This window comes from Xyrauchen texanus, chromosome 12 (genome assembly GCF_025860055.1).
Source record: "Xyrauchen texanus isolate HMW12.3.18 chromosome 12, RBS_HiC_50CHRs, whole genome shotgun sequence".
Classification (NCBI taxonomy): domain Eukaryota; kingdom Metazoa; phylum Chordata; class Actinopteri; order Cypriniformes; family Catostomidae; genus Xyrauchen; species Xyrauchen texanus.
Genome location: NC_068287.1, coordinates 37,362,915 through 37,389,517, shown reverse-complemented (window position 1 = coordinate 37,389,517; position 26,603 = coordinate 37,362,915). Strand labels below are relative to the sequence as shown.

Sequence of the window (26,603 nt, the reverse complement as noted above, 5' to 3'; positions counted from 1 at the left end):
AGCAAAATCTATGGAGTGGTGGTGGGGTAGTGGTCTAAGCACATAACTGGTAATCTGGTAATCAGAAGGACGTTGGTTCAAGCCCCACAGTCACCACCATTGTGTCCTTGAGCAAGGCACTTAACTCCAGGTTGCTCCAGGGGGATTGTCCCTGTAATAAGTGCACTGTAAGTCGCTTTGGATAAAAGCGTCTGCCAAATGCATAAATGTAAATGTAAATGTAAATCTATTGCAACTCCACTGAATGTGAATAACAGCCAGTCAGGTATCAGTGAATTAGAGGAGGTCTAAGAGTTGGACTAGGAACATGAAAGTGTTCAGCCATGACTTCCTTTTCACGTGGGTATAAATATGAGGTAACACATAGTCCAAATTCTTCCCTCGCAAACTTCACTCCGTCTCATGACTCGGATGTACGTCACTGCTTACGTTGCGCGAGTGTCCACTAGTGGCGGAAGACTGTAGCGAAAACCCAAACCTTGATTATAAAAAAAATAAACATTTTATTGGAAACGTTAACGTCGTAATAGACAAAGTTTCAAATAATTGCATAAGAAATGTAATAAATAATGTTACATATCCCCCCAGCTAGATTTATTTGGTCATCAATATTTGGAGATTTAAATTCGTGTAAGGCTTGGAGATCAGTTGATAAATTCTTTGATAATAATAAGATAATGGAAGTTTCATATAAAATAATGCATAGAATTTATCCTGTGATTTTAAACAATACTGTAATATGTTGTATAAGTGTAAAAATAAAAAAGCTTCCAGGGCTTGTAATATTGTTTGCAAATTCACAATTGATAGATGAATGGCATCTTATCCCTTTGTTTATTTGTTTAATTTTATAATACTCTGGCATTATTATTTTTACGTGTTTAATTTTTCTTTACCTTTTTATTTGAATAACTGAATCCTTTGTACCTGTGATGGAAATTATACAATGTTGATTGGGTGGAATTTTCTCTTGATGTCATGCATGTTAATATGCAGTTTAAATAAAAAATGTATTAATAAAATAATTAATAGTGGTGGAAGACGTGCAAGTGGGTTTAACTAGGGCTGTTCGATCACAGAAATTTAGGAATCGACTCCGATTCTGATTCCTGGTTTTGGAATCAATGAAATTGTTGGAAACAATTGGAAACAATTTTTTCTATTCTTTTTCGATTCAGGAAAAAATAGGGAGGTAAAGTTAAATCTTATAAGAACCAGCTCAATACTAAGCGTTCTTTGCATTACTTATAATATCATGAATGAGTTTACTATTAATTGGTTTATGCAAAATTTAAATCAGGGCCTAGATGCACATACCAAAGCACAATTAGCCTACATACATTCAAGGGAAGTTTGAGTAGATGTGCCTATTTTTCGAAGAACTACCGAAAATAATCTTAAAAGCACCACTGAAAATATCTGTTATCTCTCATGAGTTCTTGTTTAGAAAGAGGTTTATATTAGAATGCACAGTAACTGTCCACTACCATTAATACACTGAAGAAAATGTCCAAACAATACACTTCAGTTTCATGTAACAATCCAGGTTGTTGTGCTGGTTTATTTCAGATTTAAAATATATATATATATATGTATATATACAGTACTGTGCAAAGGTTTTAGGCACTTGTGAGAAATGCTGCACAGTGAGGATGTCTTCAAAAATAATTCCATAAATAGTTTTAGTTTATCACTTAACATCATACAAAGTACAGTAAACATTAAAAAGCTAAAACAATATTTGGTGTGGCTACCTATGCCTTTAAAACAGCCCCAATTCTCCTAGGTACACCTGGACACAGTTGTGTCAGGTTGTTGGCAGATAGAATGTTCCAAGCATCTTGGAGAAGTTGCCAGAGTTCTTCTATATATGTAGGCTGTCTCAATTGCTTCTGTCTCTTCATGTAATCTCAGACTGACACGATGTTCAGTGGGGGTCCCTGTGGTGGCAATGCCATCTCTTGCATAGCTTAAGACAAATGTTTTTGTGAAACATCTTATGTGCCTAAAACTTTTGCACAGTACCGTATATATATTTCATAACGTGTATTAAATATTTTTGTTTTTGAATTGAATTTCATAAAATAATTTTAAAGTAAAATTGTGTAAAAGTTAGGCTAATTAAAATAAATATAAACTGAACAAGTTTCACAGATATGTGACTAACAGAAATGGAATAATGTGTCCCTGAACAAATGGGGGGGTCAAAATCAAAAGTAACAGTCAGTATCTGGCGTGGCCACCAGCTGCATTAATACTTCAGTGCATCTCCTCATGGACGGCACCAGATTTGCTAGTTCTTGCTGTGAGATGTTACCCCACTCTTCCACCAAGGCACTTACAAGTTCCCGGACATTTCCAATCCAACATGTCCCAGACGTGCTCAATGGGATTGAGATCCAGGCTCTTTGCTGGCCATGAAAGCACTGTGCAGGAAATCATGCACAGAACGAGCAGTATGACTGGTGGCATTGTCATGCTGGAGGGTCATGTCAGGATGAGCCTGCAGGAAGGGTACCACATGAGGGAGGAGGATGTCTTCCCTGTAACAAACAGCATTGTAAGCTATTAATGTCTTAACGACCGTTCCACAGGTGCATTGTTTATGGTTCATTGAACAAGCATGGAAAACATTGTTTAAACCCTTTACAATAAAGATCTGTAAAGTTATTTGGATTTTTACAAATGTATCTTTAAAATACAATGTCCTGAAAAAGGGATGTTTCTTTTTTTGCTGAGTTTATATGCAAAAGGTTTTAAAACACTGTAAACATTTCAAGAACGAGTAGAGAAGCATTAGATTCTCGCTTTAATAAGTGCAGCACATTGATGAATTAAAACTTCAACATACTGATTTATGTGAACTGGGAAGCTAACTCAACTCTGCCATCTCGTTGTTGAAGACTTTTTAATTGTTTTTATTGTATGCCAATTTACTGTCACAAATTTGTCATGTTTTTTGGGGTTTAATCCTAAGTACTGTCAGACTTTACAGGTCTGGAAAGCAGATGTGTTGAAGGGTTTGTGTGATTGCTTCATACAGATTAGCAAACAGAGAGGATTTACAGATGCTGATGGACTACAAAAGACAGAGTCAGGCTGATGATCGTTAAGATTTTATAATTCTTTTTGAATTGTATAAGTGGTATTAGGATTCTGAAATGTATAGTAGTTCAGTGGTTGAGGAAATAAACCCAGTCTGATAATATCAAAAGGAATCGACTCCAGCTTTGGAGTCGATTTCAACGTTTCAAGTCGATTCTTGATTTCCAATGCCCCAGAATCGATTATTTTTGGAATCGATTCCCAGCACTAGGTTTAACTGGAACACCCTTAACCCTTGATCACTTGGAGCATGTTTAAGGCTGATGTTAATTTGTGGAACTATTTAGTGATTTTTGCACCAGAGAAAACAAAGTTTTCGGAGATTAAGTTCAGAGTCTTATGTAAAAATGTTTATTTTTTATTTATTTTTTCATTTGAATGAATTGTTAGAAAGGATTAATCAAGATTTACACAAATGAAAATGTTAACATAACAATGAACACATAACTGTGATAAACATAGTTTCGTTTCGATTAGTCAAAGATAGTTTTAAGAATTATGCTTTTAAATCTCAATATAACTTTTCTAATCTGCTTAATTTACCCAACTTCACTTCCATCAAACATTAGTTGTGTGGGGTGGGGTTTATGAATTGCAATCTGCAGTCACGTCACTATCGAGTTGCATTGTGGGATACAGAGCTGCCTGCCTCAAAATCGAGGGGTCCCTTGCCATGTGTTCTTCAACCTCATTAGGTATTATAGGAGAAGACTCAGATCTGTTATCTTGGCAAAGGGAGGTTGCACAAAGTGTACAAAGTGTAAAGGGTGCCAATAATAGCACCACACATATATTTGACAAAAATATATATTTTCTTTATAAAACATGTGTTGTGTTTGCAATTGATTGATATCCATTAGAGGATAGATTTTTGTGAATATTTTGAATGAACAATCAAAAGGATAAACAATAAAGACATATTTTTCACAGCCTTCTTAGCTCATATTTACCAAGAGTGCCAATATTTTTGGCCACAACTGTATATAGCTATATGTAGTAAAATAGTATAGTATAATATAGTCAAAAATGGCAAAATCTTATTTAAATTGATGAACTCCAGATTTAAACTGGGAAAATGTTTCAGCAACTTCAATACAGCACAAGCAAGTGAACTGAACAGACAAATTAAAAGCACCACGTTTATTCATTGTATCTCACATTCTCACACTGGATCTACAGTCCAGTGATAATATCGGTTCACTATTTTTAATGCAAATTTACTCTTGTAATACAAAAAATATATCTATTTTCTTCTCATTGTCTTTTTCTATTGGCTTGATCTCAGTGATTATCAGTGCAAGAACTATGCACATTTCTTACAATTAAATTAATATGGTTTATCTACTTTTTATTTACAGAATACTTATCTCTTTAATGAACATGAGAATGCCAATTATTTCTTAACAATATTTTTATATAAAGCACAAGTAGTATGTAAAATATGTACAGCTTTAGTCTACAGCCACAATGTTTGTATTCAACACTTAATGCAGTCAACATTTTACTTTTCTGCATTTAAACACCTCTAAATTGTAATGTCAGTATTTTATAACAATATTTGCTCATAAGGGTTAAAGGCACAGTTGACATATATTTAATATGTTTTTCAGATTGTTGGTTAATTAAACATTTTAGTTATAATAACAATCCCTCTTTCATCATCATTACAGTTCTTTGTGCTCATACAACATTTAGAGTATTTTCCAGCACTTTTAAAGTCTATAGGTTTTATGATGAAGATAAATTACATCAAGCAAACACCCATAGAGGATCTTTTCTTTGGTGCTGCACAGCCCTCACAGAAATGAAACTATCTGCCAACTGGAGGATGTTCTTGATGATACACATGCATAATTCTTCAGTGACTAGGCAATTTTCTCTCTATCTCTATATATATTAGTAATATACAAGTATGTGCACTGTCATAAGGCCATTGTCACTGGACTCCACAAGTGTGTCACATTCGCATTGCACTAACAAACAAGTATTCTTTCATCATAAGATCTGTTTGATCATATTGGCTGATGGTCATTTTGATCTCTTGTTTACATTAGTACCAAGAACATGGATCAGAGTAATAATTAGTTCTTAGGCAACATGACTGAAACCCAAAACATCCATTCAAAGTTTCTCACTCATGCAAATGTTAGGACTAAGTCTTTAAAATACCCGCTTGATGTTTCACAGGGTAATGAAATCCAACACAGGAATGCAAACCCAAATGTGGTCCTGAGATGGGGGTCTCTGAATACTTTAACAGGTTTCCATTTAAGCATGAACCCACTGACATTAAAACCTTATTATGCCATAACCTCTGAAAAACTTTGCTGATTGGTTGTGACTTTGATTGGTTCTGATGAAAATATACAGGGGAATCTATGACAAGTTAAATAGTGCCTGGCCAACATGAGTCCTCTTTTGTTAAATAATCTTAATCTATATACAACTCCATATCCAATCAGTAAACAGAAAACAATCAGTAACCTTTGTTCATTTCACAGGAGAGATCGTGGTCATGTGAGAAGTCTGAGTTGAGGTTTGTATTTTGTTTAAAGTGATAGTTCACCAAAAAAATTTAATTCTCTCATCATTTACTCACCCTCATGTGATCCCAGATGTGTATGACTTTCTTTTGCAGAACACAAAAGAAGATTTTCAGAAGAATATCTCAGCTCTGTAGGTCCATACAATGCAAGTGAATAGTGGCTAGAACTTTGAAGCTCCAATAATCACAAAAAGGCCACATAAAAGTAATCCATATGACTCCAATGGTTTAATCATACTGTATGTCTTCTGAAGTGATGAGAAACAGATCAATATTTCAATCTTTTTTTTTTTTTTTTACTATAAATCCCCACTTTCAATTACACATTAAGAATGTGAAGTGGAGATGTATTGTGAAAAATAACATAAATATTGATCTGTTTCTCACCCACACCTATCATATCACTTCTGAAGATATAGATTTAACCACTGGAGTCTCATGGATTACTTTTATGCTGCCTTTATGCGATTTTTGGAGCTTGAAATATCTGGCCACCATTCACTCGCTTGTATGGACCTACAGAGTTGAAATATTCTTCTAAACATCTTCTTTTGTGTTCAGAAGAAGAAAGAATGTCAAACACATCTGGGATGGCATGAGGGTGAGTAAACAATGAGAGAATTTTCATTTTTGTGTGAACTATCCCTTTAAGTTGGATGATTTCATTTGGTTTTGAAGACCTCATTGAATTCGTTGAGAATGAGCTCCACGATTTGGTTCTGAAAGATCGTGTGGATGGTGATGTTAGACTCTTCCTGGGGTCTCAGCAATGTTGGGCCAAAAACGATGGCCATACTTTGGACAGACATGCGGTTCGACTCACCATGCTCAACAACCCTGTAAAACAGACAAGTTTATGGTCAGGGATGTAGTCCAACAAACATTGTGGGGATATATACAAACTGTTTTAGTGTTATTGTTTTACCATAAAGGTAAACTGAAATTTAGGACTTTTAGTTTTTAAAAGTCAGTGTTTTCATTCAGCGTAAAATGGTCTAGAGATTACTCGATAACTGTTAAAACCCAAGATTAACAGAAGAACTAAAGTATTAAAAAGATGGACATCATAGTATTGACATCTAACATGTATTACACGGTCAACTGGCTTATCGTATGGAGTGAAAAGAGAAGAGGTCCATACTTTAGGAGATGTTTGAAGAGAACCTCCATAGTGTCATGGTTGGGCAAAGGCAGGTTTCTTACAAGATCCCGCATATATGACACTTTCTGGTTGTAGTCACTCATTTCTAGATAAAGAATGATAGCAAATTCATTCTACAGTTATTTATGCATGACTATGTGTTCTACATCTTACAACAAACACTGTTACAACAAACACTGTTGAAAAAGAGCTTATTATGTATATAATTCAATATGGATAAGTATTGATTTTGGTTTCTACATTTGGATGTAGCTACACTCACTAATGGCAGCAATGAACCCATCAAAGAAGCTGAAGGGGAACAGAGGCTCCGGAAGTTCACGCAGGAAGAGCTTCAGAGCTCCTGTGATCACATGGATCTCCTCCCACTTCCCGTCCTCCAGATCCAAATCCTCTTCTACAAAAAGAAAGAAAGCGGTGAGGGATTTGAGAGATAAACCTGTTAAACGTTTAAGCTTGAGGGAATCTATTCTAATGTTTCTGTATCTCTTTTTTACCATGATCAGCTTTATATCGAAGCTTTTGAATAACAGCCAGGTTCCCACTGACTCTGTAAATTCCATCTATTTTAAGACCTGCTCAAGAAAAACAAGCGCACACTTTAGATGATCAAGAAAGTTCTTAGGACACCTTTAAAGGTTGTTGACTTGTTATTGAGTTTTATAAATGAGATACAACTCATAAACATAAAAAATGAAAGATTACCCCTTGTCTCCACAGATCTGATGCATTTTTCCACAAACTTGGGCACGTTCACATTCTCCCGATGGCACAGAGTGTCTAGGTGGCAGCCAAAAACATTCTCTGCAATGAAAGAGAATGAATAAATTAATCTCAATAGAGTTCCATACTGGATCAACAGACAAATAAAATAAAAGGGCAAGGATCTGTAAAAAAAAAAAAAGAAGACTTTTAAAGGGAAATCAGCAATCACAACATTCTTAAAAATATATCCTTTTGTCTTCTGCAGAAGAAAGTCATAAGGGTTAATTATGACAGAATTTTTATTTTTGGGTGAGGTATTCCTTTAAAGATATAGTTCACCCAAAAATGAAAATTCTCTCATCATTTACTCACAATCATGCCATCCCAGATGTGTATGACTTTCTTTCTTCTGCTAAACACCAATTATGATTTTTAGAAGAATATTTCATTTCTGTAGGTCCATAAAATGCAAGTGAATGCTGACCAGGACTTTGAAGCTCCAACAAGCATAAAAGTAATCCATAAGACTCCAGTGATTAAATCTATATTTTCAGAAGGGATATGATAGGTGTGGGTGTGAAACGGATCAATATTCAAGTCCTTTATATTATACATTTTCCTTTCTGCCCAGTAGGTGGCTATATGCACTAAGAATGTGAACCGCCAAAAACAAAAGAAGAATGTGAACGTGAAAGTGGATATTGATAGTAAAAAATTACTTCAATATTGATCTGTTTCTCACCCACACTTATCATGTCACGTCTAAAAACACAGATTTAAGCTTTTATGCTGGCTTTATTTGCTTTTGGACCTTCAAAGCTTTAAGGTACCCATTCACTTGCATTTCATGGACTTACAGAGATGAAATATTTGTGTTAAACAGAAGAAAGAAAGTCACACACATCTGGGATAGCATAAGGGTGAGTAAATGATGAGAGAAGTTTTGGGTGAACTATTCCTTTTATCATCACGTCATTGATTAGTTTTTGGAGTGGGAACAGGTGTTGATATCAAAGAACAAAGGGTGATACAGACCTTTGATGTAGCCTTTCTCTTTGACTGACTGTAGGGTGGGCCTCCTCTGGAGGAACTTCCGTAATTTGTTGCGAACACGTCCCTGTTCTGTATCTATGTTGCTTGACGTACTCAACCTTGTTGCTGTAAGATAAATATTTAAAAGAGACTTCCACACCTGTTGAAGGTAAAATGTTCCAAATACAGCCCTTGATGTTACCTTGTGTATTTATGCCCATGTGCACATCTGATTCAGTTACTTACAGTCAGTCTTCCTCTCTTTGTCTGCAGGCAATGGAGATTTTTCTGGAATGTCTTCTACCTCATCCTCTGAGTTATGGCCGTGGTCCTGCTGAGAAAGTTCACATGATATATATACACTGAAAACATTTTCAATATCTATTTAGTGCAAAAACGAAGCCATGTTGCATGCTTGCGGATAGTGGTATCATGGCCATTTCAGTTTCTCCGTCTGGCCAGAAGGGTGCGCCACTCACCAGCAGTTTGATGGTGCCCAGGATGATTTTCTGCCATTCGTGGATGATGCTGTCTGTGTCATACTGTATAAGATACTCTGAACCGTGACGTGTCTTCAGCTGCAGAGGGACATGGACTGTTTTACAGGTCTGACATTATTAAATCTAAATATCATGTCTCTAAATGATAAAAAATGGTGGCACTAAAAATGTAATCTCACTTCTATCTAATAGTAAAGCTAAAGATATATATGGTTGTGATACAGCTTTTTTAAAACAACACAAGACATCTATTATGATACCTCTAGCGATGATTATAAACAAGTCTTTTAATGAAAATATCTTTCTCAGTGTGCTTAAATATGCCATTGTCACCCCTGTGCATAAATCTGGGGATACCCAAGTGGTCTCTAACTACCGACCCATCAGTATTCTCCCAGCTGCATCAAAGGTTATTGAAAAGGTTGTGGCAGAACAACTAATAGCACATCTGAACTCTAAGTCTTTTTTCCATCCGATGCAATTTGGTTTCAGGAAAAAACATTCCACTGAAACTGCATGCTGTTACTTCCTTGAGGAAATTAAAATTAGCTTAGATCAAGGAGGAGTGCTGGGAGCAGTCTTCTTAGATTTATGCAAAGCCTTTGATACAGTTAACCATGAGGTACTGATACACAAACTGGGCAAATACGATATTTCAACAAATGTCCAAAATTGGATAAAATCTTACTTGATAAATCGAAAACAATGTGTGCAAATAAATGGAACATTGTCAACGTCTCTTCACTCCACTGTGGGAGTACCACAAGGATCAATTTTAGGGCCTCTGTTGTTTTGCTTATGTATTAATGACCTGCCTTTGGTCTGCAAGGGCATAAACATTGTTATGTATGCTGATGACACAGTTTTATATACCCATGGGAGAAGTGCAATAGAAGCAGCCAAAAAGTTATCAAGTGTTATGAGCAAGGTCAGTGACTGGTTATATGACTCATGCCTCACATTAAATGTTGAGAAAACTGTAACTATGTTTTTCACAAACCGGTCTAAACTTAATATTTATCCGGAAATTTTATTAAGTGGCCAATATATAAAACATGTAGATACATTTAAATATCTAGGGGTAACTTTAGATTCAACACTTAGTTTTAAAGGTCATGTTAAAAATATGTGCAATAAATTGAAATTTAACTTAGTAAATTATAGATACATAAGAAACTCTCTCACTACTGTTGCATCCAGTACATATCTGAATGCAATGATCATTTCCCACCTTTTGTACTGTATTACATCCTGGTCTCAAGCATGTAAGACAGTCATAAAACCCATAGAATCCCTGTATAAAAACTGCCTCAAGATTCATGATAAAAAAAACATGTCATTATCATCACTGTCATATACTGGTCAAATATGATCTACTTAGTCTTGATAATCTAATAAAACACTCAAATGTGTCTTTGATTCATAAAATCATATATAGTGCTACTGCTCCCCCTCTGAAAAAGTTTGTAACACTTTGCTCCGAAAACACAGAGCGAACAACTAGAAGTGTCACAAGGGGGCAGTGTAGCCTCCCACAACGTAAAACGCAATTTGGGAGCTCCTCCTTCTCATGTGTGGCCATGAGACAGTGGAATACCCTTCCCACGGAACATATCTTATGCACAGATTTTCACACTTTTTCGGGCTTGACAAAAAAGTTGGTTGCTAAGTAAGCAAGTTTGCACACATCGTTAAGATTGTGTGTGTGTGTGAGTGAGTGAGTGAGTGTGTGTGTGTGTGTGTGTGTTGTGTTTGAATGAGTGTCTAGAGTTGGATTGTGCTATAATGTGCTTAAAATGCTGCTAAAACTTTTGTGTGTTTGTTGGGGAGGTGTGAAACAGAGTAAATAGGCTGATGGTCTCCCTGTTTCTGTATTGCTAACCTGTATATCTGTAATTACGATGGAAATCACTCTATCCATAATCCTGTGCAATTATTATTTTAAAATAATTTTAAAATTGTCATACCTGCTCAGGGACTACAGGTGGAAATTAGCAATTGTTGCTACACCCTGGCCCAAGACATATTCTCTTGTTTAACAAGTTTAATGTTTATTTGTGCATTGTCCCTGTTTCAAATAAAATAATTTCCATTCCATTCCACTAAGGACTAATGTAAGGTGTCAAGTAAATATCTGGAGGAAACAAATGAAGGCAGCAAATAATGCCAGCAATCAATATCATATCAACCTCAAATCAATCAAGGGTTATAAAAATATGTTTGCCAAAAGAAAACTCACCAGTCACACTGGCCAATGACTACACTGATCAAAAGATTTAAAATACAGAGAAACCCAATTCCAAGAAAAGCCAAGCAATTTCTTTCTTTGTTTCTTTCTTTCTTTCTTTCTTTCTTTCACAAGAAAGAGTTGAGAACAACAAACTGCTAACCAAATTATTTGTCTTTTCTCTTTCTTTCTTTTCTTTCTTTCTCTCTCCCCACCCATCCATCCATCCAGATAACCAATGAACAGGTAGATTAATTTAATAACGTGTTTATCGCTTAATATCTGAATTAAGCATTATTCAGACCGCTTACCTCTAGAACGTTCTTCTTGCTGGACTTTTCTTTGGATGCCCATGATAGAGTCGCTCCCTTCAGTTCCACTGTGAACTCTGGGACGATCTGATTGGACTTGGTCTGCAAAAGTTAACCAATGGAAATATGTAACAAAGTCTTTCCAAAAATTGTTATATGCTATCTTGAGCGGTACTGTGTGATTTTTATAGAGCCATGCTATACCATATGAAACTACATATGGTATATATATATATATATATATATATATATATATATATATATATATATATATATATATATATATATATATATATATATATACGTTAACACATTAAAGGAATACTTCACCCCAAAAATAAAAATGTAGTCAACCTCATGCCATCCCAGGTGTAAATGACTTACTTTTCTACTGAACAACATTGAGAACAATATCTCAGCTCTGTTGGTCCTTGCAATGCAAGTCAACAGGGTAAAAAAAAAAAATCACATAAAGGCAGCATAAAAGTAATCCAAAAGACTCCAGTGTTTAAATCCATGTGTTCTGAAATGATATGATAAGTGCGAGTGAAAAACAGATCAATATTTAAGTCAGTTTTTGCTATAAATTCTCCTCCCTGCCCAGTAGGTGGTGATATGCATGAAGAATGTGACTTACATAAAACAAAATAAGAAGAACTCTTAAGAGAGAAGCACACTTACATGCGTTAATTGCATGTGATTAATTAACATTTAACATGTTCATTTTTCTTAAATCGCAATTAACGCATTTACCGATAATACAGCATAAACACTTGTTGGAAGGGCAGAACCACTGTATGTGTCCGCCTGGGGTCATTACACTGCACACACCACAACACACACACACACAACAGTGCTTCACTGTCAGTAATAAAATGATGGAGAATGGACTTCTTTGCGGCGCGATTATTTGATGTACAAAACAAGCCTTGATGAGACTTGTGATAGAAATCAAGTATTTTCAGTGTATTTGAATTACCACCGTAGCACACCAAGTCTTAAATCACTCCACTTTTCCCACAGAGTTCAAAGCGACACTTGATGCTGGTATTGACACTCTGACGTGAATCATGAATGCAGCTTCACGATGGCTGTAGAAAATATATTTATATAATATATAATATTGTGGCGGATGAAAATTCAAGGGATTTAATTCCCATTGCAATTGGGACTGGGACTGGGTAGCTCAGCAAGTAAAAAATCTTTACACAGTAAAGGTGGCACAGAAGCTCCATCTGAAATGGCAATTAGGTGTATTTTCACAGAGAAGGAATAAATGCATAAATAATGTTATGAGATTCATATTTCAAATGCAAAATTATTAATATAGAAATATGAAATGAATGAATATATAAATTAATACTCAACCTATGGGGACTAATTCATTTAATAAGTCAACCTCCCAATTAGACTTTGGGAAATGTTTAATGTACTTGTATAGGTGACATTATAAAGTATCTTGGAAGGCTTAGTTTGGAAAATGTTTATTAAAGCATTCTATTGTTACATATTTGTAATGGGTAAAGGATGGGCAAGAGGTGGGAACCGGCAGAACAGTCAACATAACTTTAATTACATAAATGAACACACACACACACACACACACACGCACGCACGCACACACACACACACACACACACACGCGCACGCACGCACACGTTGGGTTTCCATGTTTTATGGGGACTTTCCATTGACATAGTGGTTTTTATATTGTACAAACTTTATATTCTATCCCCTAACCCTAACAGAAAACATTCTGCATTTTTACATTATCAAAAAACTAAATTTAGTATGATTTATAAGCCATTTTCCTTATGGAGACCAACAAAATGTCCCCACAACGTCAAAAACATTTGATCCCAACAAATGATAAATACACGCTCTCACACACACACACACACACAAACACACAGTACCTGCCGATAACCAATTAAACAAGGATAGTTTTTAAAATTGATACTGAATGAAAAAATAACACTCAAAGTAAAAAAGTCCTGAACTTTATTACAAAAATAAACAGTACTGACTGAACCATGAAAATGTATTGTACTTTTTTAAATGAAATAAATATTAAAAGATATGAAGTAATATTAACATTTTAAATTCAGCTGATTTTAAAATGTATGTTGTTTCATTAGTTCACAAGAGGGCGCAATAAATACATAAAACATTCAGCACAGTTATATGCAACTTATCTGTCTCACGAATGCATAAACGTGACCAGCTGGATATAAACGAATGCAAATAGATTGTTATAATCATGACATTTAAACATTTGGGTAGGACTTGCATGTATATTTGTCACATTGTTCTAACCGCTTGAGGTTAGCTTTAATGTCAGCTTCCTCTTAGCCTTGTTGGCAAACATACTGCTATTCTCTGCTAATGTAGCATCTAGTCAACAAATTCATTACTTTATAATGATATGACAACATGTACTGTAGTGTACTGTATACATACCTTTTCGTTGATGTTTTAAATCCGCATCCGATGTGTTCCGCCCCTTGCAGAGTTTAGTCTCACGTGTCAAAACAAACACCACAAGGCATCAGTGAAGTGATTTTTATTTAGCCTCTAGAGGCCGCTCTTATATTTTATAATGACAGAGGACCCTTCCCAGCCACTCCAGCACCAGATGCAACAGGGAAAACTATCATGTAAAAGCTACTTTTCCCGATAACCGATATTTCCAGAAATCTGTTATCGGTGCCGATTAATGCATAAATAATGGATTTATGGATAAATAATGGATAAATATATATGGTGTCAAATTTCAGCATTTTCCAAATCTGCGATTAACTAAAACAAAAGATGTGACAAATCGCGATTAAAATTTAAATCGTCTGACAGCCCTAAGATTTAACCACTGGAGTCATATAGATTACTTTTATGTTGCGTTTATGTTCTTTTTGAGCTTCACAGTTTTGGACCCTTTTGACTTGCATTGTGAAGACCAACTGAGCGGAGATATACTTCTTAAAATCTTTAGTTTGAGCTCAGCAGGAAAAAAGAAAGTCATACATGGGAAGTCATGAGGGTGAACCATCCCTTTAAGTGAATGGTTTACTTACCGACATCCCAGCAGGTGTAGATTTAGGGTCCTTGTGGAAAGTCAATATGCCATCATGGAGAACAGTCCACGACTGTGCCCAGTTCTTCCTGAAATGACAGAGGCAGGAATTTCAAATGGAGCGGAGAGAAAACTATTAACCATTGTTGCTGTACTGACACAAACTGTGTAAAAATGGCCCAAGCAGCATCTGGAAATGTCACCTATTTTTATAATGGAGGTACCTGTTTGGAGTATTATACAATATTGTAAAAAGGAATGTTCTAGGCTTTTTAATGACATAATTATTATGTTACTCCAAACTGTTTTTTGTTTGTTTGTTTAGTGCATAGAATTCTAAATGTTTTTGTTGGTCAAACTGACTCAAAATGGAGCTGTGGCTCAGGTGGTAGAGCGGGTCAGCCGCTAATCACAGGGTTGGCGGTTCAATTCCCTGCCCTCATGACTCCACATGCCGAAGTGTGCAAGACATATGTTGTGTAATCACAGATAAGAGAATACATTAAGACCTACCTCAGCCTCTTTCCATTCTCTGCAACTTTGGTCTTGTTGAGGATGCCAGCTTTCTCTAATGATGACTAGCGAATGCAAAAAATGTTTTGTGAGATTGAGAAGACCAAACACATTCAAGCTTTTCAAAAATATACCGTGTGCTCATTACAAAACAAATAATTAAGAACTAAACAAAGTTTATTGTATTTTATGGTAAGGTTTATGTGAGTTTGTGGTATATTTTTGGGACAGTGGCATTGAGTACAGCAGAACTCAAGAAAGAAACAAGAAAAAGCGAACATCTGTTAGTGCAGGTATGTTGGTAGTATGTTAAATGAGCAACGATGGAAGAATTAAAGCGTGAGGAAAAAAAGCAAACATAAATGATCACCCATGACAAGGGAGACAAACATTTTAAAGTCAGGCAAAAACTATTTTCCAGCAATCAATGACATGAACAATGATGTTAGCTTTTGACTCATGCGTGACATGTTCGTTTTGGTCCCGAATGCAGACAACATTGCCTTAAAACCCTTTGAAAAAACACCAATCAGTAATTACTTTCTAGACACACATGATGTGAATGTGAATCTACACTCTGATTGGACAGGTTCCTCTGCCGTCTTGGCCTTTTATACTTTTAAAAGATAATAAAACCATTCTTGGGGTCTCAATAAATATTGGATTTAATTTTTGTACAGCAATGAAATGTGAGCAAATATTTAAGGGGACAGATTGTGGTGAATGAGTAAAATGAAAAACAAACTTAATGGGTAGAGATTGTTATATGAACTAAAGGATATGAGTTAAAATCTCCAATGAGTGTTGGAAATGACAAAGTATGCATTACATACGTAATGATGTGTTTCTGGTGAATTCCCTGAACTGGAGGCATCACTGGCGATCCTCCTGTGAGAAGGGGAAAATTTCTGTTGGAGGAAACACATAGAAAAATAAATGAATATTAGTTGGTGGAAAATGGTGCAGTGGTGTGTCAGATCAGGTCCCAGATGTTTCCTTCCTTCCTGTTGTGGTCATTGTGATGTCATCTGCAGAAAATAGCTGAAATAAATGTGTCATAAGAAAACAGACTTTGCTCTGGGGGATTTACTCACACAAGTTGAGGCATTGCCACAACTAGGAAGTTACATTTTCGGTCTACACTGATCTCATTCTAAAGATTAGTAATCACCAGGTTTGATTCAGAATTTAAGAACTGGCCTCCCTTTAATTCATTAGTTTGAAATTAACTGAATTGGCCACACATTCAGGATGTTGAAACAGAATCAGAAAACTACTCGTAAAGCAGTAACTGTATCTATTTCATTACAATTTTATTCTATTTCCTTAAATTTCTCAAATGTGAGTTACGATTATGCATCCTGTTTGCTGCTTTAACTTTAAAGGCATTCTCAATTAATTTCTGCACAGCACACAACCTAATAAATCACTAGTTCAGCTACAGTATCCTTGAGCCCAACCTGTGTCAAATAAAGACCCACATATAATTGTTAAAACTGTATGAAGGCTAAAAATAAAGAGTAAAAATGCAATAACAAGAGTGAACAGACTCAGTTTAGTGTCCTAACACTCACCAGGTCTTCCTGGGAAACATTTAACTGGCCCAAAGTGTGTCTCCAGTTGTTCACAACAGGTTGAGCATCTTGGTCCGTTCCGTTTCCCATTGTTGGCTGAACGGGCAAGACTGAAGCCTTAATAAAAAGTCAATAAATGTCTAATAATGAGTTTATAGAGAGTTCAGGGTGATGGATTTACGTAGGATTCATTGAGGGTTGTAAAGAATAGGAAAATCTATTTGATTTAGGCATATGATTTGACAGAAATGATTACAAATTCAGAATGGTTAATCAAAGTCATGCAAAGACCTCTGGAAGAGCCCACTGGCATTTATAGCTTTTGAGTAGTAATACACCTTCCCTTTGTCATCTTTAGACTGGACCCACTGTGATTAGGAGATAATGTCAATCTAGCTGTAAAAATCAAATCTAGCTGTGCGTTTGTATTTTTTTTTAAAGGAGGAATTACCCATACAATTAAATATTTGGCATAATTTGATTATTGTTTCAGTTAACAATAAGAGTATTTTCAGCTCAATTTAACCCATTTCACACAGAAAATCAGTGCAGAAAATTTGAATCAACAGATTATTTTTTAGCCACACACAGTTGCAGTATCATTGAGTCACCAACAGAGGATACCAATCCATATAAAAGGAAACTCCTAATTCTTATATGCTGTATTTACTGCTGCTGCCAGCATTTAATATGTCAAAGAAAATCTGCTGAGATATCATATGAATGATTCACGTTGTATTAAATTAACAAATAATGATCAAAGATAATTTGGTTTGCAGAAAGGAAAAACAATAATTAGTGTATTCATTAGTAGCCTCAGTCTCAGTTTATGTGTGTGTGTGATTTCTAATAAACTCGAATTACCTGTCCATGTGTGTTTTCACTTGTGATGTCACACTTTCCATCCTCTACAGATTGGCTCCAGCCCACAGGGACATCTTTATGTGTGTCCATAGCAGCCCTAGGGATGATGGTGCGTTTGATTTGGGATAACTGAAGATCCTTAGGGAGGTGAGGAAGATTATGGGATTCCTCATGCTCATTTGTAGGGTAGTCCTCCACTGGCAGAGGTGGCTAAATAAAGGAAGAATAAAAGAACAAATGAAAGAATGACAGAAAGAAAGACAAAGGAAAAATTAAGAAAAGCACAAAAGATATAAAAAAAACAAATGAAAGAAACAAAAAAAGGAAGAATGAAAGAACAAACAAAAGAAAAAAGGAAGAGAGAAAAAAGACAGAGAAAAGGATGAAAAAGTGGCAGAATGGATAACAGAATGAATGAAAGAACAAACAAACAAAAGAAAAAGAGAGAGACAGAAAGGATGAAAAATTAACAAAGGAATGAAAGACAGGGATACATCAGTCAAAAAGGATTAAAAAGAGACATAAAGACTGAAAGGATGAAAAAATGAATGAAAGAATGAACAAAAGTATAATTGAAAGACAGAAATGATAAATGAAAAAACTAAAGAAAGACAGACAGAAAGAAAGAAAAAAGACAGCCAGGAAGAATGAAAGAATAAGTGAAAGTACTGATGAAAGATAGAAAGGAAATATAAAAAAAATAAATAAAAGGGAAAGGAAGGAAGAAGAAGAATGAAATAACACATGAAAGAAAGATTAAAAGAAAAAAGAAAGACAGATAGGATAAAAAAAAATGTGTGAAGGAATGAATGAATGAACAAACGATCGACGGACCGGAAGGAAGAACGGAAGAACAAAAAAGGAAGAAAGAAAAGACAGAGAGAAAGGATGAAAGAACGAAAGAACGAACCAAATAACAAACGAAAGATAGAAAGGAAATATGAAAAAGAACGAACGAAAAACAGACAGAAAGGAAAAATTAAGAATGAAAGAATAAACGAAAGAAAGAACAAAAGAAATAAGAAAGAAAAAAAGACAAACAGAAAGAAAGAAAGGATGGAGACACGAACAAAAGAATGAACAAACAAAAAAGGAACAGAACAAACAAACGAAAGAACAAACCAAAGAAAAGACAGTCAGAAATAAAGAATGACAGAAAGACAGACAGGCAGAAGGGATAAAAGAAAGAAAAAAAGACAGAAAGAAATTATGAAAGAATAAACGGAAGGCAGAAAATATGAAATAAATAACTAAAGAAAAAAGAGAGACCGATAGGATAAAGAATTAAATGGAAGAAAGAACAGAGCGTGAATCAGCTTTTGAGATGGCAATTCACTCACAATGACTGATTGACTAGAGGCAAGCAAATAAAGTCATTCAATGAACAGAGAGATAATTAAAGTAGAAAGGTGACATTGTTCAGTCCTCAATATCTTGCTCTGTGAAAATATTTGTTCACCAACACCATTGTTGTTTCAGTTTGGCCCAGTGAGCATATAACTTACCGGCACATCTGCTTGCTTGCAATGATTGTGCACCCCATTTGCGGAGGGTGGAGGGGACAGTGGATCTGGCACAGTCCAAGAGGTTTGCTTCAAAGTGTGGTTATAGTAGTAATGTCTCCCAGAGGCTTCATCCATAAGCTGCTTCCAGTCAGAGCCCTGTGAGTGGGCTGAGGATGGGGTGGACAATGCAGGTAAAGGGGAGGTCGCAGACTCCATACCAGCTCCTGGGTGGGGGCTACGGGGATCAGACCAACTGCTCTGCCCCGTGGTATGATGGTAGTAGAACTCCTTGCCGCTGTCGTGGTCAGTATGAACCTGCCATCCAGCTGAGTTTGGCAAGGAGGCGGAGTCAGTGGCGGGACTGAGGGCAATGTCAGGTGAAGAGCAGGTGGAGGAAGAGGAGATCGGAGAGTGACGGCCGGTCTTCTTCAGGTCAGTAACGTTAGCGTACACAGCCGTGTTGGGATTTTCATTCTCAACCTGATAGGAGAGAAGAGAATTGGTCAATTGTTTTGATATGATGGCTGCTTTGAGAGCACAAAAAAAAGGAGATGTCCAGGTCACTTTTCCATACAAAAAAAGTGGATGGTGACTACAGCCACAAGCTCCAAAAAGGAGGTGTGATGAAGAGGAGGGCGTGGCCAGGCCATGATGGACTAAGGCGGCACTGAATCAGCTGATCAGCGGGTTGGCGAGATTCCGATGCCGGTTCAAGAGAGAGAGCGTGTCTGTTTATGTTTGTTTAAGTTCATTGTTTAAGTTTATTTATGCATTCAAAGTTTATGTTGATTGTTCAACTGGTTCCCGCCTCCTCCTTGCCCAAACTTGATCTGTTACAGGATGAAAAAAGTACCATAACAAAAGTCGATTTGACTATTGACAATAAGCGCTAATGACAAATCAGCAATGCAATAGTTTTCTGCATAGAAGAGATCAAATTTTTAGTTGTTATTCACTGAAAATGTCTTTTCCCTAAAGGCATGGATTAACCAAAAATGAAAATTCTATCATCATTTACTTACCCTCAAATTGTTTCAAAACCATATGGCCATTCACTATTATTGTATGGATAAAAGATGCAATTGATTGAATGGTGATTGAATCTCCTTGTGTGTTCCATAAAAGAAAGACATAACAGTTTGGAACAACATGAGGGACAGAATTTTCATTTTTGGGTGAACTATCCCTTTAAGTGCAGTTCATTTTCTGTCCACTTGAATTTGCATGCATGAAGAAATGTGGTTTAATTCACCAACATGCAATGAAGTCCCTTGGTTGACTGATTTAAAACAAAGACAACAAAAACCCTGGTCAAAATTGATACTTCCAACAAAACAAAAAAACAAAAAAAAAAAAAAAGAAAGAAACAAAAACATACAGTTTGATCCTTTTTTTGGTTCTTTTTAGCTTTACAACAAAGTAAAAAATAAACCTTTGTGGAAAAAGTCAATATGAACAGACAACACATGGAACACGGGATTTGCATGACATCACATATCTATGTCAAATGTCAAAGTGACAGAATTTCATTATATAATTATTATAAAAGTAATCTCAACACAGCACCTCACAAATATGGGAATATTTCTCACAGAAGAGGATTTATAGTCCAACAGTGATCGTCTTGAAAAATATTGTTGATTCTGCACTTTGATTACTGTAACAGCAACACATAAAAGGCAAAAAGCAATAAAGAAACAACAAAATTTTGTCCCTTTAATGAGGGTTTTACTGTGCAGACTGTTGTTCACTTACAAGCATAGCAAGTTATCATCATGCAAAAACACTCTCCAAGAAGTTGCGTTTCTTAATTCGAGACATGAGTCTCCCATTAAAACCAGCACCACAAAAAATATTAATAGCAGTCGACCCCACCGTTTAGTCGACCATTCTGGCAAATCCATACTGCACACCTGTGCAAGCTCATTTAAAAAAAAAATAAAAAATCACAATGCATTTCTGAAAAACATCACAAACAAGCCCTCTTAAAGGTATAGTTCACCCAAAAATGAAAATTCGCACATCATTTACTCATGCCATCCCAGATGGTTTGACATTCTGCTGAACACAGATAAAGATTTGTAGAAAAAATATCTCACCTCTGTAGATCCTCACAATGCAAGCACATTGGTACCAATGGTTTGAAAGTCTAATAAGCAAATAAAGACAGCATAAAAGTAATCCATATGTCTACAGTGGTTAAATCCATATCTTCAGATGCGATATGATAAGTGAGGGTGTGAAACCGATCAACCGATTCACACTCTTCTTCTTCTTCTTCTTCTTTTGTTTTTGGCAATTCACATGCTTTGTGCATATTGCCACCTACTGTGCAATGATGAGAATTTATATTAAAAAAGAACTTAAATAGTTATTTGTTTCTCACCCACACCTTTCATATCGCTTCTTAAAATATGGATTTAACCACTGTTAAATATCTTATGGATTACTTTTATGTTGCCTTTATGTGATTTTTGGATCTAAAAATCTCAGTTTGTGTTTTGCAGAAGAAAGAAAGTCACACACAACTGGGATGGCATTGGGGTGAGTGAATGTTGAGAGAATTTCTAATTTTGGGTGAACTACCTCTTTAATGAAATGCTGCGTTTATTTAGTGAGAGTGAACGTTTCTCTTGATTGCATGTACTTCCAAAACGAGGAAGCATGCCGATAATGTATTTTCCAAAGTATGGAGTACTCTCTAGGGAAAGGAAGCCAAGATCAAAACAAACGATCGGGCACAGGTTTCCACTGCATGTAGTACATTTTAGGAGAGCTTGATACACATATAATGGTGAAGCATGAAACCATGTCAAAATTTGCATTCACTGCCATATAGTCTCCCAAAAATCTGAATCAGAAGTGTAAGCTAAAAGGAACACAACTTCTTCAAGACAACACACAATCAAATACATTTGGCTGTGTCTGACAAGAAAAGTTTTTATTACAGTAACAACCAGAACAACAAATCAATTTGACAAATAACCCAAATTATGTCCATGAACTTATACAAGTTATACTTATAAAACGTATAAACTTTTAAAAAGGGCACATTGTCAAATGTATACAAATTAGCACATTTTAAATAGATAACACCTAATTTGCAATCAATGTGCTGACTGCGATGACGTTATTAGACACAAATTTGACTGTATTCACCTGTAGTGTATATGTGTGCAATATTAAGTAGAAATTGCGTAGAATAAGAAACCGTTTTAAATTAAATAGCATGTAACATCCTCCAAAATCAAAAATGGGAAATAACCTGTAATTGTCAAAGTTTTTCAGAGGAATCACATCAATTGATCATGGGTCATTTCAAGGCTACACAATAAACTTTCCTTGACTATGTGTCACATCTTCACTTGTAACATACTTTGAATAGAATATCTTTGGTGGGTAAACAACAAACAACGTTTTCTTCAAGCAAACAACAGTAGGATAGTCTCACAAGTGCTGATGTAATCAGTGACTCCGCCATTTTCTACCTGTATATCTTACACAGCAATCCCACAAAACCTACTCTCAGTCTTATAATGTTGACTTGTGTTTACCGCTTACCTTATGAAACCTCAGAAACCGCTCCAGTCTGGGCACAATCGTATGGCAAGCCTTTAGGATAACCTCTTTCACTTCCATCTGAACAACAATGCCAAATCTTCTCGAACAGAAAATCTTACAAAGTCTAAAGGTTGGTTTCTGACAACATTTGTTCCCACCTGAAAGGTGCCAAAAGCTTCAAAAGAACATGATCTAGTAATGCTTTTCCACTGAACAACAGCAGCTGTCAAAGGGTCCGTTGTCAGCATGTATATAGATAGAAGGGATTCACAGAAATTGTGCATTTTACAAAACGATCTGAATTCAGGGGAGGGACACATCAGGATCTCCTGAGGGTCATACACAAACATGAAAGTTCACACATACAAACACAGAAACCTCAACTGGGGACTGCTGTTATAGGGTGGAGGGAGTTGTGTTAAACTGTAATTTCCTTTTGAGGTGGAGTAATGCTAATTAACATAAACAAACATAATCATGGGTTTGGTAAACATCCTGAGGTTATCCAAAATACTATATAGTACATAGCATGAAATAATGGACTAAAACAAAGTTTGGAATTAATCAACAGTACAAACGCTTATTTATGAAATATTACAATTAAATTAAACAGTGTTTTATGTACCGGTAATGGCCTTTAGTGTGAGTGAAAACCCCATCATTCCAATAGGGGAAGCAGTGCTTGCAAACTGAAATCATAAATTCAGTCTCTCCCACAACTTCCTGTATCATGTTGAATAGTTACGTGCTGAGAATTGGGTAGTAGAGCCTTCTAAAGTAACCAAATCATGTGGTAAATCTAGATTATAGGTCATGGGTGGGGTTTGCCATTCAAATAAAACCTCAAAAGCTTCTTTAGACACTCCACTGATTTCACTTTAAAGTATTCCCTATGATCTCATCTGTACCATGAACCAAAGTGTAAATGAATCAATACATTTATGCCAAACAAATTACCAATATTGCAAATCAGAACCTTCAGGTTTGAGAGCAGGCAGTGAGCTTGTTTGCAGGCACACCAATACACTGATAACTATCAAAAATCAGCTTATATAAAAAACAAAATCAGACAACCCAAGAAAACCGCATTTACATGACACTTGAATCCATGATTATTCTCTGCTTTTGATGTCAAAACGTAAACAGTCAAGCGCACATTAGATAAATTAGATAAACCAGTAAGAATAGCAGTAAATGTGTTTGCATGAAATGCAAAATCAGAGCAATGGGCAAAAATCTATGTGTGCTGATTGTTTTTTGCTTAAACCATTTATTACCCTCAATAAAGAAAAACATTTACATAACCCTGCACATTGTCGGCTTATTGAGCATAATTGGCGTTTTTTTAGCTACTTCTTTTGTTTGTATCTTTTTGGTTGCTGTTTCCTGCTTTGGTCTACATCACAGACAAAGAGATCCAAGGTCCAAAATCCTTTAAATTAACCAAACTAAAAGTAATCTCCAACAATTTTATCTTGTATTATCAATCAATCCAAGTATATTGTAAACAAACTCATAAACAGCAAACAACCGAATGTCAAAATGCACTAAGTGTAACGTTTGGTCAATCATTTGTGTTTCCTGGCTTCAAAATAGTCATATGACATGACATTCCACTGTATTTTGACCCCATTCCTGATCAGCAAGTGCAATTAGAAAGTCCTCCCTGATACAACACAAGGCAATAATAGAACCAGGAAGACTAGTATAAATGTTGACCAACAAAGTCCTAATTTCTCAAATGGGATTATTACGATATTTCTTAACGGTTGTTTGCTCAGGTCTGATTAAAAGTTAAGGCATTTATATAAATGAATTTACATTGCACAATGACCAAGTAAGATGATTATTAGATACAGAATAAAATTCCTGGACACTGATTCATTCATGAAGTTAACTGCAATGTCAGTGGTGAGATTCCTTATCAAATGATTTATTAAGTAGGATTTTTCAGGACACAGTGCAAAACCTTAATACATCTACAGTACATAAACCACATTTTTGTCTTAATCGCGTTAACATGCCAAAATATTATTATGCCAAGTAGAGGGAGCATTTCTCAGCTTCAAATTTAAATCATAGACTACCTTAAAAATAACAACAGAAGAACTCTTTAAATAACCCAATATCCTGACTAAAATAATCAATACACGTGTGATTAGAAGCTCATCTCTGAGCAGTCCAGAGAGCAAGAACTCTCAAAACAACCATTTGGCAATGAGAGATCAAAATACACTGCCTTAAATGATTTGAAGCACAAAACAATTGATGAAATTGTGTAGAGTTGATTTTGTGCATGAATGAAATAGTAAAAGAGCAGTCATTGAGCAGAGACAACCTTGGTAATAAAAGCAGCCCATGTAATGCTCACTGGAAGAAAAAGTTAGTTGAGGTTATTTAGGACTTCTTAGGAAGCTGCACACCACAACATGCTGCCCTCTCCACAAACTGTTGAGTCATCCCTTTCCAAGTGTAAACAACAAAAACGCTCTAGGGTCCTTTCCAAATCTATTAAATAACCAATTCAGAGGAAGGTAGTTTTTTTATTTGCACACACTATTGGTTTACAATTAGTTTTATCAAGCAGGAAACCTAAAGCTAACAGTTGAGCTTTGCCCCATTTAGACTGCAAGTGACAGACCCGACTCACTTGAAAACACCATAATTATAATCTAAGAAACCTCAGTTTCACGCACTTCGACGCGCGCGCAGTGTTGTGGAGTCTTGTAAACACTCCCGTCATAATCGAACAAAACAATTTACACTCCAAGCGCGCGAATCGGTATAATTGTATTTTTCTAGAATTCAAGTTGTATCGCGTTGCGCTTCTAGTGTAGATGGATTGAAAAGTTTTATGAGTACCTGTCTTTGATTTAAGCTGGTCGTCTCCGATGAATCTCACCTGTCTTTCCTCAACATAGATTCGAGGCTCGAGCCCGCTCAGGTAACTAGCTGTGAAAGGGAGTGGTGACCAACCTGCACTCTTTAACCCTTTCTCTCCCAATTTTACACCAAACTTCACTGGTCACATGTAAACATTAGCAATTCTTGTTATGTAAAAGAAAAGTGATTTCAAAAGGTAAGGTTTTTTTTCAACGGCCACCTGTCCACGTTAAGTTCTGGATGAAGGGAGAGGACATGGGTGGCTGTGTGGACTCAGTAGCCTACCAGTGTAGGTGTTTTTCTTAACTTGACTGTGTTTCAAGCAGTGAATTGCGATTTGGAGGTCATCGGGAAAGTAATACAGAGTTCAAAACATGAGCTGGTCTTTGAAATGCTGACCACAGGTAAGTCACTGTAGCTTATTTATAGATCATTGGTGAAATCTTCCATTATAGTAAAATATGTTTTATGGCCTCGCCCACCCATGTCCAGTCCCAGTCAAAATTTTCTCTCAGAGAATTTCAGAGAAGGCTTAGCAGATTTCCATGGAACTGGAATGCCCCCATTTATAAAGTGGTACTTTACATAATTTGTCTCTTACATATTTGTTCATAACATCATTTGGCTTATTTGGTTGAATGTTTTCAGCCATCAATGAGTGTTTAGTACTGTCAGTTTAGAACATAACACATTTTACCATGTTTTCTCCCCAAATCAGAATAGAAAAAGCAAGAACAGTCCTCATCTGATGATCCAAGAAGCTTAACTTGTATCTTATGCTTCATACACTGCTGGGTTTGTGTGAAACAAGTCTCAAAGACTGATGCAGACTAACAATGTCTCTGAAACCTGATACAGGTGCATTGAGAGCCCCACACCCACTGTGCCTCTTCTCTCTGTTCCAAACCAATTCAAACAACTCCCAAAGAAAAGTGGAACTACAATGATTCTTATTAGATCAGCTAAGTTTATTTGTATTAAGCATACTTCATTTTAATCAGTTGATCCATTTGCAATGCTATTTAAATAGAAACAACTTGAAAAAA

General features: G+C 35.9%; 1 protein-coding gene across 2 annotated transcripts in view; it reads right to left on the bottom strand.

The window, feature by feature from the left end:
• Window positions 1-6,199: 6,199 nt before the first annotated feature.
• arhgap27l (Rho GTPase activating protein 27, like) overlaps window positions 6,200-26,603 on the bottom strand; it is a 37,425-nt gene continuing 17,021 nt past the window's right edge. The window contains exons 3-17 of one of the 2 annotated variants that reach the window (XM_052139627.1): window positions 19,114-19,593; window positions 17,609-17,818; window positions 16,745-16,861; window positions 16,004-16,078; window positions 15,171-15,235; window positions 14,659-14,746; window positions 11,588-11,689; window positions 9,029-9,127; window positions 8,796-8,883; window positions 8,553-8,675; window positions 7,518-7,616; window positions 7,310-7,387; window positions 7,075-7,209; window positions 6,792-6,897; window positions 6,200-6,487 (exon numbers count right to left, since the gene is read on the bottom strand). In XM_052139627.1, coding sequence (XP_051995587.1) covers window positions 6,313-6,487; window positions 6,792-6,897; window positions 7,075-7,209; window positions 7,310-7,387; window positions 7,518-7,616; window positions 8,553-8,675; window positions 8,796-8,883; window positions 9,029-9,127; window positions 11,588-11,689; window positions 14,659-14,746; window positions 15,171-15,235; window positions 16,004-16,078; window positions 16,745-16,861; window positions 17,609-17,818; window positions 19,114-19,593 — 2,040 coding nt within the window. In that variant the 3' untranslated portion in view covers window positions 6,200-6,312. The remainder of the gene's footprint in view (window positions 6,488-6,791; window positions 6,898-7,074; window positions 7,210-7,309; window positions 7,388-7,517; window positions 7,617-8,552; window positions 8,676-8,795; window positions 8,884-9,028; window positions 9,128-11,587; window positions 11,690-14,658; window positions 14,747-15,170; window positions 15,236-16,003; window positions 16,079-16,744; window positions 16,862-17,608; window positions 17,819-19,113; window positions 19,594-26,603) is intronic. The other variant, XM_052139628.1, reaches the window with a different exon arrangement.